This window comes from Prunus dulcis, chromosome 1 (genome assembly GCF_902201215.1).
Source record: "Prunus dulcis chromosome 1, ALMONDv2, whole genome shotgun sequence".
Lineage (NCBI taxonomy): Eukaryota > Viridiplantae > Streptophyta > Magnoliopsida > Rosales > Rosaceae > Prunus > Prunus dulcis.
The window spans coordinates 10079891-10096883 of record NC_047650.1 but is presented as its reverse complement, the minus strand read 5'-3'; the positions used below and the strand labels follow the sequence as shown (position 1 = coordinate 10096883).

General features: G+C 36.1%; 5 protein-coding genes across 5 annotated transcripts; 3 read left to right on the top strand and 2 right to left on the bottom strand.

The window, feature by feature from the left end:
- Window positions 1-932: 932 nt before the first annotated feature.
- Window positions 933-1825, bottom strand: LOC117632928 (major strawberry allergen Fra a 1.08-like). Its single transcript, XM_034366572.1, has 2 exons — window positions 1536-1825; window positions 933-1426 (listed from the first exon to the last, which is right to left on the bottom strand). The coding sequence occupies exons 1-2, from the start codon at window positions 1717-1719 to the stop codon at window positions 1128-1130; spliced, it is 483 nt and encodes a 160-aa protein (XP_034222463.1). The 5' UTR covers window positions 1720-1825; the 3' UTR covers window positions 933-1127.
- Window positions 1826-3181: 1356 nt separating this feature from the next.
- On the top strand, window positions 3182-4026 carry LOC117615229 (major strawberry allergen Fra a 1.08-like). Its single transcript, XM_034344275.1, has 2 exons — window positions 3182-3446; window positions 3582-4026. Exons 1-2 carry the CDS (start codon window positions 3263-3265, stop codon window positions 3878-3880), a joined length of 483 nt encoding a protein of 160 aa, XP_034200166.1. The 5' UTR covers window positions 3182-3262; the 3' UTR covers window positions 3881-4026.
- Window positions 4027-4990: 964 nt separating this feature from the next.
- Window positions 4991-5748, bottom strand: LOC117634046 (major strawberry allergen Fra a 1.08). The gene has a single exon (XM_034367950.1). The coding sequence runs from the start codon at window positions 5667-5669 to the stop codon at window positions 5187-5189; it is 483 nt and encodes a 160-aa protein (XP_034223841.1). The 5' UTR covers window positions 5670-5748; the 3' UTR covers window positions 4991-5186.
- A 2810-nt stretch (window positions 5749-8558) lies between these two features.
- Window positions 8559-9353, top strand: LOC117632704 (major strawberry allergen Fra a 1-3-like). The gene is made up of 2 exons (XM_034366259.1): window positions 8559-8817; window positions 8948-9353. Exons 1-2 carry the CDS (start codon window positions 8634-8636, stop codon window positions 9241-9243), a joined length of 480 nt encoding a protein of 159 aa, XP_034222150.1. The 5' UTR covers window positions 8559-8633; the 3' UTR covers window positions 9244-9353.
- Window positions 9354-11845: 2492 nt separating this feature from the next.
- On the top strand, window positions 11846-15531 carry LOC117616169. The gene is made up of 6 exons (XM_034345400.1): window positions 11846-12368; window positions 12746-12957; window positions 14006-14294; window positions 14399-14484; window positions 14589-14680; window positions 14767-15531. The coding sequence occupies exons 1-6, from the start codon at window positions 12108-12110 to the stop codon at window positions 15018-15020; spliced, it is 1194 nt and encodes a 397-aa protein (XP_034201291.1). The 5' UTR covers window positions 11846-12107; the 3' UTR covers window positions 15021-15531.
- Window positions 15532-16993: the final 1462 nt, after the last annotated feature.

Here is a 16993-nt window from a genome sequence, read left to right as displayed (position 1 = left end):
AGATAGTTCAAACTGCAGAACCGAAATTCACTTTTATCTTTGAAAATGGACTTTGAGGATTTGGCATGTGTGTGGCGTGAATCATTTATCAGGTTAGATTACATGTCCCATTGAGAATGAAAATATTCTCAATGTTGGGATAATTTCAAAGTTCATAAGTTTAGGAAATAAAATGTTAGAATCTAAAACATTAGGTTTAATATTGAGTTAATATTATGGCTTATAAATAGGTGTTGTATCCACTCTATGTTAAGTGTGTACCAAGAGTATCAAGTGTGGTAGTAGGGTCTTTGAAGTATCAATCTTATTGAAGTTGGTCTCGAGTAAATTTGTGTAGGAGCTCTATGTAGCCTTCAGGCTTCACATCTCCAAAATTTTGTTATTTCTTTAGTTCGTTATATTGTATTCCCCCTTCCCATTTAGAGTGTCAGTGCATAAAGCGAAATCCACCGCTACTCAACATATCAGAACATGTCTATTTCCAGTTAGCAAGTTTTTCTCATAAAATTTGATGATCCAACATAAACTGTTTAGCTCAAATTGCTCTCCCAGTAAAAATATTTAACTCAGTTCGCAGCTCAACACAGTACGAAGTGTGATTCAATTCAACACAGATTCCTTACCACCTCAAGGACTTTAAATTCTAACCACTTTTCATCTCCGAATGGATAAAAATTACACTGGATAGCAGACTATAAATTTGGCCTTAATCTTCTGCCTAATGCAGGCATGCTATTGCTCAAAAGAAAAGTTCTACAGCCTTCATTCTCATTGATTTTTAAAAGCAATCTTACTTGATTAATTTGATCTCCCGGGGTATGAATTCTCAAATGGCATACAAGAAAACAGAGTACATTTGAATCAAAACGGAGCATGCTTGCTTTGGTAACTCATTTGGGTAATAAAGTTAGGGAAAAAACTTGCAAATACTATAAGAATATATGATGATATTCCTTTTATTTATTAGAGAATGAAAAAAAAAAAAATACAACAGTCACACTTTGATATAACAAAGGCCTCCAAATGCAAGGCCTTGGCCACACACAACAAGGAAAGAAAAGAAAAAGGAAAACAAACATCATTGAATGATGATTCTGGAAGCAAAGACTCTCTTCAACATGCTACATTTAGTTGTAGGCATCTGGGTTGGCCACAAGGTAGTTCTCAATAAGCTTGAACAGACCAGTGGCCTTCTCTTTGCCAGCCTTAACATCCTCTTCCTTGATCTCAACATCCCCTGTGGTGTGGTAGTTGCTGGTGCTCTTTATGATGGAACCTCCATCAGCAGATGCCACCAACTTAATCTCATAACTGATTTTCTCAACCTTGTCTGAAAGAGCATCTCCTTCAACCAAACTGTAGCTGTACACAAAGTTATCTTTGTCAAGCCCGTCGATCCTGTGCTTCACATAGCTGTAATGACTTCCTGTAAAATGAGGATTATAATTAGAAATTAAGAGATTAATGCTTTCAAGATTTATGTTATTAATTAGGCAAACAAGTTAAACTTAGAAGAGGCAATGGCAGAAACCAACCTTCACCAAAGCTAATCTTCTTGATGGTTCCAACACCTCCATCTCCTTCAACAATTTCAGCACTTTTCACTGATTGGGGAGCAATCTTGGGGATGAGGGTGTCAGCTTCAAGAACAAGGGCTTTGAACAATCTTGGTGGGGGGATGACTGAGGTGGACTCGTCTGTGTATGTGAAGACACCCATGATGAAGATGATGATTTGAGAACTTAGAAAATATGACCAAAGAAAGAATGAATGAAGAGGAAGCTAAGAGAATGATTGATATTGGTGTGAGGAAGTGTGAGCACCAGAGGTGGTATTTATAGGTTAATGGGGAAAGGCCAGATTTGTAAAATGGCTTTCATTAATAAAGGAATTTAGACAAGTTTATAATTTTCCAATGGTTCTTGTCCATGTGAAAAGGAAAATATGATTTTCAATGAAATACAGCAATATTTTCGTCAAGGAAATAAAGCTTCCAGTAGATGTTGATTTGAAAAATTCAACTATTCCAACAGGATGAGGGTGTGCTAACTTAATAATATCTTGATTTCTAACAGGATGTTCTAAAATTAACTTGTCTGTCTAACAAGCAGAGTCTATTCTGAATGCACATGGACTCTTTTCATGATCAAATTCAAAGAAGCATTGCAAGCAACTCATAACTAAAACAACTTAAGAAGGATTAGTTACATCCTTTATCTCTTTTTGTTGACTAATCACATAGATATCTGCTTCAACTCTGCCTTGTGTATCATCATTAATTACATATTTTACCTCACTTAAGGATCCAACTGCAGAGATTATATAATAGTGTATTGTGTGATTGGCTCCCTATCCCTTTCCTAGACGTATCATGTCGTCTAATTTAGACTTTCCATGGCTTCTCTTTTCAAGTAATTTCTTTTACCAACCTTGCTGCTCTAATCAAGTTGAAGTCAAGTCTATACTTTATATTTCTTTTTGTAAGTCAATGTCAACATTGTAAAGTAAAGACCGCGATGTAGACGTGGTTAAGCTGGTTGGTTCTGTCCTTTTCACCTGAGATTATACTCTTCTCGTAAATTATAGTAGTTTAAAATTTAAAATAATAATATTTATAATAAAAAAATAGTTGAGACCTTAGTTTGTTATATTTCGAAATTCTCTACCCTTTCCTTTGGTATTTAATTAAATGATTTTTGCTTTATTAATTGAGATTGATCAAATACAATACTACAATTTATCATAACCCCAAATGCAAGCCAAAGACTCCTCTGGCCGGACAGAAGAAAAAAAAGGCCAACCCTTAGCCAACGACAGAGAAAGCAGGACACCAGACTGTTGCTTGTAACATGCAGTATCTCATAGATTGTTTTAGTTGTAGGCATCAGGGTTAGCCATAAGAAAAAGAATGTGAAAAGGACGTTAGATTTTTCAGTTGATTGAATGAGAATATTATTGAGTCAGCAGTCAGCAGTCAGCAGACTCAGCACGCCAGAACATTCTATGAAAAAATTCCAGCTAGTTGTAATAACTTGGAATTTTTAAAATCAACTTGTAGAGGTGGCTTTGTTTGACTAAAGTATTCACATGGGAAACAACCACTGAACTTTATATCCATTGGGGTCACTTTACACATCAGACTCTTCACCCTTAACCTATAAATACCACCTCCAGTGCTCATAGCTTCCAACATCAAGTAATACCTTGAATTTCATTCTCATTTTTTATCATTTTCTAAGCTCTTAAATCATCATCATCTATCATGGGTGTCTTCACATACGAAACCGAGTTCACCTCAGTCGTTCCTCCTGCTAGGTTGTTCAAAGCCCTTGTTCTGGATGCTGACAACCTAGTCCCAAAGATTGCTCCACAAGCAATTAAAAGTGCTGAAATTGTTGAAGGAGATGGAGGTGTTGGAACCATCAAGAAGACTAGCTTTGGTGAAGGTTTGTTTACTTCCCACCATTGTCTGTCTCTCTACTAATTAACTTGGTTTTCAAGTTAATATGTATCTTGAAAGCATTGGCGTCATAATTTCTAAAAAGATTGACATTAACCATCACGAAATTTTCAAATTACAGGAAGTGAATACGGCTACGTGAAGCACCAGGTTGACGCGCTTGACAAAGACAACTTTGTGTACAACTACAGTTTGATTGAAGGAGATGCTCTTTCGGACAAAATAGAGAAAATCTCTTACGAGATTAAGTTGGTGGCATCTGCAGATGGAGGTTCAGTCATAAAGAACACCAGCAGCTACCACACCAAAGGTGATGTTGAGATCAAGGAAGAGAATGTTAAGGCCGGCAAAGAGAAGGCCCATGCTTTGTTCAAGATTATTGAGACCTATCTTGTGGCCAACCCTGATGCCTACAACTAAACATGTCTGTGATATTGCATGTTTGGACAACAATCTTCATCTGTCGTCCCTTTTTCTGTTTAGTCAATGGTGTGGTTTTAAAGAGTAATGTACTTGCATTTTATTTCAATTTTTCAATAAAGAAAATTTGGACACAATTAATTTGATTTTCTGTGAAAATATATGTGCAGAATGAATTCCACATCTGTATATTATGAGTTAAACAACTTTGCCATTGGTCTAATCAAATACAAATCAAACTGTTTGCTGCATTTAGTACACTAAGTTTGTTAATTCCAACATTTATTATGATTCGTTCAACGTTTAAACAAATTAACGGTGACTAATTCGGTTGACATTAGAAAGCAATACTTCAAATATAGTTCAAAGTGCAGAACCGAAATTCACTTGTATCTTTGAAAGTGGACTTTATGGATTTGGTATGTGTGTGGCAAGAATAACTAATCAGCTTAGACTTTGATTATGTCACATGTCCGTTGGGAATGAAAATATTCTCAACACATCGGAACGTGTCCAGTTTAGGCCAATTGATTCAACACTAATCCTATGCTATGTCATTATTTCAGTCCGATAACAAATTGTGTAAGGATGTTCCTACCACAGTGCTATGTAGCTGAACAGAACAAAGCAGCATAAACAGCCCCGGTACAAGTTTTCCTCATAGACTTTGGTGATCCAAACATAAAAATTTTAGCTCAAATTGCTCTCCCAGTAAAAGTATTCAGCTCAGTTCAGCTCAACACAGTAGGAAATGTGATTCAATCCAACACGGACTCAAAGACTTTAAAGTCTAACCATTTTTCTTTTTTCATCTCCGAATGGATATAAAAGACACCGGATAGCAGACTACAAATTTGGCCTTAATCTTCTGCCTAATGCAGGCATGCTATTGCTCAAAAGAAAAACTCTGCAGCATTCACTCTCATTTATTTTTAAAGCAATCCTACTTGATTAATTTGATCTCCCAGGGTATGAATTCCCAAATGGCATACAAGAAAACAATTCCCAAATGGCATACAAGAAAACAGAGTATATTTGAGTTAAAGTAGGGCATGCTTGCTTTGGTAACTCATTTTGCAATAATGTTATAGACAAAACTTGCAAGTACAATAAGAACATAAAATGATATTCATTTTATTTATTAGAGGATGAAAAAAATACAGCATTCACACTTTGATATAGCAAAAGGCCAGACACAACAAGGAAAGAAAAGAAAAAGGATAACAACCTCATTGAATGATGATGACTCTGGAAGTAGGAACTAAAGACTCTCTTTAACATGCTACATTATCACATGAAGAACATTTTAGTTGTAGGCATCTGGGTTGGCCACAAGGTGGTTTTCAATAAGCTTGAACAAACCAGAGGCTCTCTCTTTGCCAGCCTTAACTTGCTCTTCCTTGATCTCAACATCTCCCTTTGTGTGGTAGTTGCTGGTGTTCTTTATGATGGAACCTCCATCAGCAGATGCCACCAACTTAATCTCATAACAGACTTTCTCAATGGTTTCAGATATAGCATCTCCTTCAATCAAACTGTAGCTGTAGACAAAGTTTTCTTTGTCAATGCTGTCAATCTGATGCTTCACATAGCTGTATTGGCTTCCTTCACCAAGGGTAATCTTCTTGATGGTTCCTACCCCTCCATCTCCTTGAACAATTTCTGAGCTTTTGATTGCTTGTGAGGCAATCTTCGGGATGAGGTTGTCGGCATCAAGAACAAAGGCCTTGAACAATCTTGGTGGTGGGATGACAGAGGTGAACTCAGTTTCATAAGTGAACACACCCATGATTATGATGATGATTTAAGAGCTTAGAAAATGTGATCAAAGAAAGAATGGATTCTGTAGAGGTGATTAAATTGATCTTAGAAAGCTTAAGTTTGAGATGAAGAAATGTGAGTAGCAGAGGTGGTATATTTATAGAGAACGAGGCTGATGGTTTGGCTAGAACAAAAAGAGCTTTGGCAAAGTTCAGTGCATGTTTCCATTGAGGAAAACAAATCATGATTTTGAGTTTCTTGAATAATTATTTCAGTCAATGAAGGCGCTCTAAAAGTTTATTCAAAAGTGGCCGCATATGATATATATGAGCAAGCTCTCTATAAATTATTGTTTTGTAAGATCTGATTATTTTTCTTTTTGGTTTTACCACCCGATGAAGTATATATATACTTGAAGTAATTTTAAAGGGGGATTCACTATTATACCCAATATGGGGGCCCAAATTATAAAAATACCCTATATAAAATGGACTTTAGAAACACACTCAAAGCCCATTTACAACATAACAAAAAAGCTTTTAACTTCTTATAAATTACAAAACTGCCATCAATTTCTTAAAACAAGCCCAACCCCAAAATCTCATAAAAATACCCAAAGCACTCAATAGGGCATCAAAGTAATTTAATAATCAATATTAAATTCAATAAGGCTAGCTATCATTTTTTGGGTTTTTTTTGGGTTTGTTTATAGGAATTCAATTGTGTAGGGTTTATTTATAATATTAGTGCTAGAAATGGGTATATCACTAAATATCTCAAAACAAAAAAACAAAAAAACAAAAACAAACAAAAAAACTAATTACCACATTTTGGAGGAATAACGTCAGATCTCTATGATCTGTCCTTGGTAAAGTTCTGCCCTGATTTCTTATGTTAAGATGTTCATCAACCTGCACAGCATGTAATAACAGTAGTTACAGTAGCACCCTCAGGAGAGTCGTTTACATTAACGTAAATAAATTGTTAGTTGTTAAGTAATACGAGTTTATGGTAAATTTCACATGCATCAATAATCATCTACGTGTAATTTTTATTAAGCAATCGAACCATTTTTTTCAAATAGGGTGGTGCCTAATACCTAATTGATCAAAAATTGGAAGCAGAAACTTTTCAAAGAAGTAAATTCCAGATTTCCAAATATGGTTGTCCCTACGTACGTACCTCACAACTAGTATGCACTTCCAGAACTTCAAACTTCAAATTAGGATGACTTGACTTGCATTTCAACGTGGGCTCCAATATCAATGGGTCAACAATTGATTGCACATAGTTTTCCTTTTGGGGGTTTTCACATCTTCAAATTGAAATGGCTCAAAATCTTTAATTTAATTAGAAACAAGTCTTATGCTCTTATCCATTGATACACAGTCCACGTTTACCAACTTTTTTATGTAACACAGCCAATGACCATGTCAGTTGTAAAAATACATAATAGTAGAACCCAAAAAAAAAAAAAAAAAAGAGATTTTGGAAAAGGCCAAAGGAGAGAGAAATTTTTTAAAAGAAGCTAAAATGGAAAAAATTGCCCTTATTTATTTTTGAATTTTCTAAGAAATCCTTTACATTTGCATGTCTTTTGTTTAAAAGTTGAGAGGTTTTTTTGCCTTTTTTGAAAAAGCTTTGGCTTTTTCCAAAAGTGAAAGTTTTTTTGTGGCTAAAACTTAAATTTACTAAAAAAAATAATGCCAACAAGGTCTAACCCAGTGAAAAATGACCTTAACTTGACTTGTAGATTAGTTGTCTCAGGTTTTGAATCACCATGGCACCTTAGAGCATTTTCACCCATTTGCTGTTAAAAAGCAAGGGAAGGCAAGAGATATTACTATTCACACAAATAGTGCCTGCCCTAGCTTCTTGTTTTTTTTTTTTTTTTTCACCCACTGCACTTAAGGGCAACCACTATTTAGATATGAGGAGATGAATTTATATAGAGTTTTGGTGTGGGGAGTTTAGAATATGGCTAGGTATTCATAATAATAAAAAATTCTGATTTTTTTTTCCTTTTTTTTCATTTTTTTAAAATTTAAATTGGCTGTTGACGTCAGCATTAAGTCATCTTGCCTTGGGCCCTACACAGGCTGGTGGAGCCCATTGTTTCCCTGGCAAACCTTAGCTACTAGAAACGTGATTGGAGGCCTAGGGGGCCTCTCGCCCAGGTTAGCCCCTCCAACTGGAAATACTCTTAATTGTATGTGAATGAGAAATCCCCCTCACCAGAAATTATTCACTAAGAAACCCAGCATTCATCAAACATCAACATAAAAAACATAATGACCCAGAAATCCACCACTGAAAAGAACTGGAGTCATCAATCCGACTAGACCCCTTAAAGAATTTATTGAAAGACCCACTTAATAAACCAGCAAGAGAGACATCCACATTACATTGTATGGTCAGATAAACTAAATTATTGCCAACTTGCTTAAATAATATGATTCGTTCATACTTTTGTATGTATCATTATCTAGTCTTAATCGGTGCAGCCCAAGAGTGGTTTCAAATTTCAATAGCCAACAAAGAACTAAGTTATTTCTTTGAACCATCGTATATATGGAGTCACAGACACTGTCAATTTGCTACTATATTGTTACAGAATATGCTCAGCCAATGCACTCATTTCATGCACATGGAAATTTTTAACTTTTTTCAAACAATAGGCAAAAAATAATTGAGGTTAGTCCACCTCGTGGATTAATTGGAATTTTAAATTCAATTTGCAGATGGCCCTTCCCATGACTAAATTACAAAAAATTTTGTACAAAAGTAATGGCTCCCACGTCACAATGAATACAACCAATTAAACAATTACAAACTTGCATTAACCTTTTGATCAATTGGTTCCTATAAATACCATAACTCCTCCTCTCTTCTTCACAACCCAAAATCTCCCATTTAATTACATCATCTTTCTTAGCCTTCCCTCTCCATCAATTATTTTTTTTCTCACTTCCCAAACACTTTTTACAGAATCATGGGTGTGTTCGCATATGAAACCGAGATCAACTCTGTCATCCCTCCTGCTAGATTGTTCAATGCCTTTGTTCTTGATGCTGACAACCTCGTCCCAAAAATTGCACCACAGGCAGTTAAGAGCACTGAGATCCTTGAAGGAGATGGAGGCGTTGGAACCATCAAGAAAATCAACTTTGGTGAAGGTAAGTTTAGAGATTTTTTTTTCCTTCTGGTTTGTTATAATAATGTTACAGAATATTGTTTTGGGGTCATCTTATCTCATAAGTTCATAACAGAAAGATTCATCTGGTATATATGTATATATTTGTGCAGGTAGCACTTACAGCTATGTGAAGCACAGAATTGATGGGATTGACAAAGAGAACTTCGTGTACAAGTACAGTGTGATTGAAGGAGATGCAATCTCTGAGACAATTGAGAAGATCTCATATGAGAATAAGTTGGTGGCATCTGGCAGTGGTTCTGTCGTCAAGAGCACCAGCCACTACCACACAAAGGGTGATTTTGAGATCAAGGAAGAGCATGTTAAGGCTGGCAAAGAGAAGGCCTCCCACCTCTTCAAGCTCATTGAGAACTACCTCTTGGAACACCATGATGCCTACAACTAAATTTTCATAGCTGTATTATTCAATCTTATGTCCTCTTTGGCATCAAATAATGGTGTGGTTTTCGTTCTCTTTTTTTCTTTTTCCTTCGAAAATAGTGTTTGGCTTGTGCTTGGAGCTTTTGATTGAAGAGTGAATGTTGTATTTCCTTTCATTTGCAATAAATAAAATGAAAATTATGGATTTTATGATATTTGCAAGGTTTTTTTTAAAGATATTTGCATATGCCAATTACCAAAAGATTGTGATCATTTATATAATAAATGGATATCATACCAAATAATCAATTTAAAGTATATCTTCTACTTGACCAAAAACAAAGTATTATATTTTCTAACTACATGAGTTGATCGAACAACCATACAAGAAGGTCTATGTCAATTAGCAAATCTCATAATAAATTATATAAGAGCATCTCCAGCAGAGTTGCTATACTCATGTCTTTAGGCATTTTAACTAGAATGAGGGTAAAACGCATCTCCAACATACTTACTATATGACTCTCTATTTTGGAGAACTTAATATTTGAGTTTGGTTGTTCTCTATATTTAGAGAGGAGGAGAGAGAAATTGAGGGTTCTCCATTTCCTCCTCATCTCTTTTCCTAGGCCCACAACCCTCTTTCACCACTTACTTTTTGATTTTTTAATGAACTCTTAATTTAGAGAAGAGAAGAGGAAAATAATAAAATATTATATATTAGTCAAAATAGAGAACATTGATGGAGAAAACACCTTTTAAGTAGTTTGTTATCATAACTTTTAGCTATGCACTGGTGGAACCACTATTTAGGTTGCCATGGGCTGTAGCCCAGGGAAGGTTTTGAGAGAAAAAAATATTACACCAATGTAGCCTAGTATCTTAACCTAAAAATAAATTAAAAATATATACAATTTCATACCTTACCAATACCAATAGGCATTGTCATAGCATGTTATTAACTCAACCACAAATCTGTTGAATGAAGGTATAGTCAGAGCATGTTACCAATACCAATAAATTATCATTATATTTTAACCTAATAACTTTAGCTAACTCACCCGTTGAAAAATTCATAATTCCGCCCTTGTAGCTATGTTAGCTTAAATTTAACTAAAATTTGAAGACTACATGACAAGACTAAAATTTGAAGACTACACGGCTAAAGTTTGACACCATCGCTACACGACAAGGCATATGTCAACTACCAAAGGATCATAATAACTGTGGATCTCATTTGCCATCATCAATTTAAAGCATAATATTTCTAACTGCATGAGTTGACATGATCACCATACGACAAGGCATGTCAACTACCAAGGGATCACGGTAACTGATAGAACAAATGGATCTCATCTGTCACAAAATCTGATCAATTTAAAATGTCCTATTTATAACTACATGAGTTGACCTAATCACGACATGATAAGTTATATGTCAATTACTAAAGGATCATAATGAATGATATAACAAATGAATCTCATCTCTGACCCAGAGTACAATCAAACTAACTATATCATGCAATTGCAAGTAATGTTGTTTCTTAAGAAGGCGTAATTTTCTAGGAGGAGAGTTTTAACGAAAAGTAAAGAAACCCTAGGAGCCGCCGCCTCCTTTAGGATCGGTGGCTTCCCATCCCCCCCTTCCCTTCTCCTCCATTCTGCTTCTCCCTTCCTCCTTTGTGATCCCGTCGATTTTCACAGCAAAGCATATGTCAAAGAGTGGAGGAGATAGAACAAGACGCTTCATATCTAGGGTTTATTCCCCATCAGATTTTCGGTATTCTCCCGTGCCTTGGCAAATCATGATGCTCTTCTCTTCTCTCCTCTTGGCAGATCTGGTTGTCTTTGTTATGGATCTAGATGGCTTTGGTTGTGCATCATTTGTAGAGCAAAGTGTTGCTGCTCCTTTAGTCAGTGTTGTTTGGTTTCTTAGATTTGGTGTAGTTTGGTATTAAAGTCCAAAAACTCTATGAGTTGTCTGGTTTTCTCTTGTAATTCCCAAAAAAAAAATTGTTGAATTTGCTAGTTGGTCTAGTTTCTCTAGAGTTATATCGGCGGCCAAGTTTTGTCCTTGATGTAATTGACTTGATCTAAGACAACTTAAACGGTAGATAGGGGTTTTTAGACAAGTACTTTGTGATTTATTCTCTCCAGATCGTTTCCACTCTACAGTTGACTTTGGTCACCGGGAAACTTTACCCATATCCATCGTATTGCTAATCGAGATGGCTCCCTATGTACTTTTTTAATTGATCTAATAAAATGCTATAGCTGGTTTGGTATTTAATATATATATATATATATATATATATATATATATCAGCAATCTGATTTCTTTATTATTGTAAACCACTTGTCAATTCTCATAAATACCCCCATGAATTCTAAAAGCCTAATTTCATAGACGACTGATTCAAGCTTTTGTCATCAGTACAGTAAAATACAACGACCATCAAACTCGATAGAATTATACTTTGCCTACACCTCTTTGTATTCACTGAGAAATGAGGGACAATCAAGTCTTTTAACGGGTCGGGTCAAGGCCCACTAGACCCAGCTAAATTGGGCTGGTTCAGGCCCACCCACTTGCCCTGAAGAACGCATCTGAAAGTAGATTCGCAGAATCAGGGAGCGTAGAGACTATACATTCCAGTTTCCACTTCGGAGCTGGACAAGTCCGTCAATCTCGAACAGGGAAGGACATTATCGTAATTGCGCATCCAGCATATATAGAAAGCTCTTCTGGAACAAGCCCACAAGACCACAAGTTCTTCTGGACTCTTCGCTTTCCCTCAAAAACCTCTTTCAGCTCTCGTCTGCTCAAAACCATACTCTCGAAACAGTTTCGCCTCGATACGACACCGTATACTGGTTTTATTTTTAGGCAATGTCAGGCAACGGCGGCGTCTCGATCGGTCGGACTCGGGGTGAGAACCGGTTCTACAACCCGCCAGCGATACGACAACGACAGCAGCAGCAGCGACAAAAGCTAGAGCAAGAGAAGCATCAAAGGCAGTCTCTGGAGTCCGACGACTGTGCGACGTCGCACAGTTCCGGGTCGGGTCGGGCAGTGCTCACCGATGCCACGAATTTGGATCGGTTCTTGGAGTACACCACGCCCGTGGTTCAGGCTCAGTATATCCCCAAGGTATTGCAAAATCATCATGAAATATATAAGAAAAATCATTACTTGTGTTATGGGCTGTGAGGCTTTGTTTGAGTTTGCTAGAAAATAATGGTTAATTGCACTCAAACAACCCAGATTATGGAAATTTAGGCGAGGAATTGTGTATATTTTTGTGGCATTGCTGAGAATTTTCAAATTGGTTATCTGTATCACTTCTAAACACTCCAAATTGAGCTCAATACAACTTATCTGTCAAACTTTAGTTAAAGTTTTCTACTTGAAGAATCATACGTATTGGGTTTTCAATTTTATATGGCAATTTCCTGTTGCGGGTTTGGTGTGTTGTTACTGTAATTGTACATGCGTTTCTCATGAGGTCCCATTTTGGCGATGGATAGACAAGCGTGAGGAGATGGAGAACTCATGAGCCAGAGTTACATCCCTACTTTGTTCTTGGAGATTTATGGGAGTCTTTCAAGGAGTGGAGTGCGTACGGTGCAGGTGTCCCGCTTTTGTTGAATGGGAGTGACTCTGTTATCCAGTACTATGTTCCTTATTTGTCTGCTATTCAGCTCTATGTAGACCCATCAAAGCCCTCCACAAGAATAAGGTCAGCAATATCGTAAACACAACACTTTCAATCAATTCAGTCTTTGTGATTTTTCTACTTAAGCACTCTGGATTATAGTTTATGTTTGTAGTTGCTAAACTCTGTGCAATGTTCATGCTTTATTGTTACTGTTCATCCTTTATTGTGTCTAGTTTATGGGTTGACATAAGTGTCATTTTGTGGGGAAAATCTCAAGGAAATTTGCATTTAGTGACTGAAGCAGATGGAGCCTGCTGTGCATTTTGGTGTGATTAATTCTTTTATTATCATTGTTGGATTCCTTGCACTTCATTTGAGGTTGTTGTGTATGATCTCTTTGTTGAGTCACTCTCTGAGATTTAGTTGCCTACTTGCCCTGATTATATCTGTCTATTACAATGTCCTGAAATCCTGATTGTATTTGTATGTTACAGTGTTCTGAAATTTTAATGTCTTCATTTACAGCCCCTTCACTTGTAGCTTAAAAACTGTTTTACGAAATCCACCAATTCTTTGAATGGAATGGTTAAGGCGATTGTGGATACCACTTTGTTGGTTGTGTTACATTTTTTTTAAAATGTAGCTGAGTCTTGCAGTATATGAGGATAGTTAATGTGTTATTATCAAGCTCTGTGGGGAAAATGGAGGTGATAATAGGCAGTGGGAAAGATAGATTTTGAAATTAGGTTGTGAAGACGAATTATGGCAGTGTAATGGGGTTGGTCTATTCATCAGGTGAGGCAACTTATAGGCAGTGGATGACAAGATCTTTGATATGATGCATGATGTGGTACTTGGATATGGTGTTACTTTGTGGTAAAGTGAATGTCTTACAGTTTTTGGCATAATCTCACCTTGACTTGGCAAAATGTTGCCCAGAGTTGTATGCTAATAGCTAGTTTGAACTGTATTATTCTTGGCTTTAGTGAAATATGCTAGTACTGGAGCCAACGAATTACATATTCCTTAGCCGTGAATAAATTTTGTACAGAAGAACACAAGCTCAATGTTCATTCAGAGGCGATCAATCTGTTGGTTAGTAACTTTTCTTGTGTGCATCTTGTTACAGGAGGCCTGGTGATGAGAGTGATGCAGAGTCATCTAGGGAGACAAGTAGCGATGGAAGCAGTGATTATGGAACAGAAAGAGGATTAAATGGTGCTCCTTATAGTGCTTTAAGTTGGCAGAATGTTGCAGATGTAAATGGCCATGGTTGGAATAGAGCCTTACCAAGGAATAAACCCTTCAATGGTTCCTCGAGTGACGAAAGTGGTGAGGTTTGCAATCCTCCTGGTCAGCTTATATTTCAATATATGGAGCATGATCAACCATTTGGTCGTGAACCTTTGGCTGATAAGGCAAGTCATTGATCTTCTCAGAACACCACATTGAATTTGATATTTTTTTTTTTTTTTCCTTTTGAATTTGATCGTAACATACATTCACCACTTGCATCCAACAGATTTCAGTTCTTGCATCTCAATTTCCAGAGCTGAGAACATACAGGAGCTGTGATTTATCACCTTCTAGTTGGGTTTCTGTAGCATGGTATGCATTTTATACCCTTGTCCAGTCCAGTGATTATACAACAGAGGATTGATACAAATCTTATCATAAATCTAAAAAAAATTATGTGTAAATTCTTGATAAAGGTATCCGATATATAGGATACCTACAGGTCCAACATTACAGAGCCTGGATGCCTGCTTCTTAACCTTTCATTCCCTGTCGACTCCCATAAAGGGTACCATCACTCTCTCCCTCTCTCTCTACTTGTGTGTTTTGCAGGTCTCATTATGGTTAATGATATTGTCTGGGGGCCTTTGGCAGGTACAAGCACTGATAGGCTTCGGTTTAGTGGTGCACAAGCTAGAGAGGTACAAAATGCAACCTTCAAGCACTCGTTGCCAATCTTTGGGCTTGCTTCCTACAAGTTCAAGGTCTCCTTTTGGAATCTTAACGGAGTTCACGAGTGTCAAAAGGCTAATTCTCTATTGAGAGCAGCTGACAACTGGCTCAGGCTACTGCAAGTTAATCATCCGGATTTCAATTTCTTTGTGTCACACAGCACACCCAGGAGGTGAGGATGAGAGTTATCTCTAGTCAGCGTGCAGTTATCTCTAGTCAGCTTGCAGTTATCATCCCAATACAGATGGGATATAACCTACTGATGAGGATAAACCCTATTCACTGGCCGGTTTTTCATGTTATTGGTTGGATAACACTGTTGGCACTCACTCCTGTCGTTATATTACGTAGATTTGGCCCATTGAAATCTTATATTACATCAAAGCAGGATTATGAAAGCGTGTGATTGTGCTTTGTGAGGGCTTTGCTTGATAGGCCGAAAGAAGAATAGTGATGAAACTATCATTAATAAAGGCCTTTTAATTTGGGAGTGTGCTTCAGAATGGGCGTCATGCATTGCATCAGGCATTATGATGACAGCTCTTCTTAGTCTATTTGCTATTTCGAAGTTTAGGGTGATGAGATCTCTCAGGAACATGTCTGTAGCTATTGACTCTTTTTTTAATTACTATCTAGATGATGATGATAATGAAAAAGAAATAAAAAAATTACTGATGTTTGTATATATATGTATAGGTGCCTTTTGTTTAGTATGTTTAATCTTAGCATGTGTAAGAATTGACAGTTCAGTTCAACACGAACATGTTGTGTTATGATGTGATCGCCTGGCGAACTAATAAGTGAATATCATCGGATGAAATATGTGGGACTCCTTGCATTCATATTCATTCTCCAAATGGCACATCGTGCCAGATGGACTTGGGCTGTCTGCCTTGAACTTGAAGTACAAGCGAAAAAGTCCCATCTCCTTGGGTGGCATGTCTACTTACCTAGAATCGTAGTGTAAAATATCGATAATATCGACGAAATATCGAGGATATTATCGTTTTTTCATATCACGAATATTTCAGAACGTATCATACACATATCGTATAAATATCAATAATATCGACGATAATATCGGAAAATATTGATATTGATAATTTCGCTCACACTTTAGTAATATTTTGTTAAAATATCGTTATAATATCGCTATAATATCGAAAATATCGATGTAATGAAAAAAATGAAGAAAAAAACATAGAGCACACACACAAAGGGGATTCAAACCCTTGTCATTTCACTCATCCAACGCCTTAACCTCAATTTTGCTTATGTTTTTGTGATAATATGCTAAAATATGTAATTTATATTGTTTTGTTTTGAACAATTACATATCATTTAATGACTACTTTTCACAATACACTTACTCTACATATAGAGATGATGAAGATAGTGAAAATTTTGGTTCTGGCCTTCTTGGCCCCATCTCACCAAAAAAATAAAAAAAATTTGAACCTTATAAGAACTATATTTGGTACTAAGTCACTTATGTATTTTACCATGCAATGTATAAAGCGTAAAATAGTGTAGTAAATTATTATATATAAATGATTATGGTGTGTTTAATCTTCTTTCATTAATTATTATATATTTTCTAAACTCACAGTGTTTGTCAGCTCTCTATATAATCAACTTAAATCAGTTAACCCATCATGCAACGCATTTCCTTCCAATTTTTTGTGATAAACTAATGGATAATTGACTGAATAAACATTCTCCAAAGTTTCAATAAAAAATTTTATGTTTTTCTTACAATTTCTGTGGTTTTTATTCAATTTTTATCGACATCGATAATATCTCGATATTTCCATCAAAATTTTCGTGTTTTTAGACTATCAATATTTCCGATACCATTGATATTTTAGACCTTACCCATAATGAATATTAGAATTATTTTGATTTTTCCATAGCATGTTTACTTATCTTGAATGAATATTGAAATTATTTTAATTCCTGACTTTCCTTTTTGTATATAAGAAAATTTTGGTAACACAATTATCATGTGAGCCTTTTATGCATGAATTTAATCTCGTAGTGTGGGCCAGTTTTAGCCGGCATCAAAACTCCATTGAAATCCTAAATGAATTTCTTCCACTCCTCCAATTTTGCCATCTGCCCCTCTTCTACAATTATTTTCATTTACGTA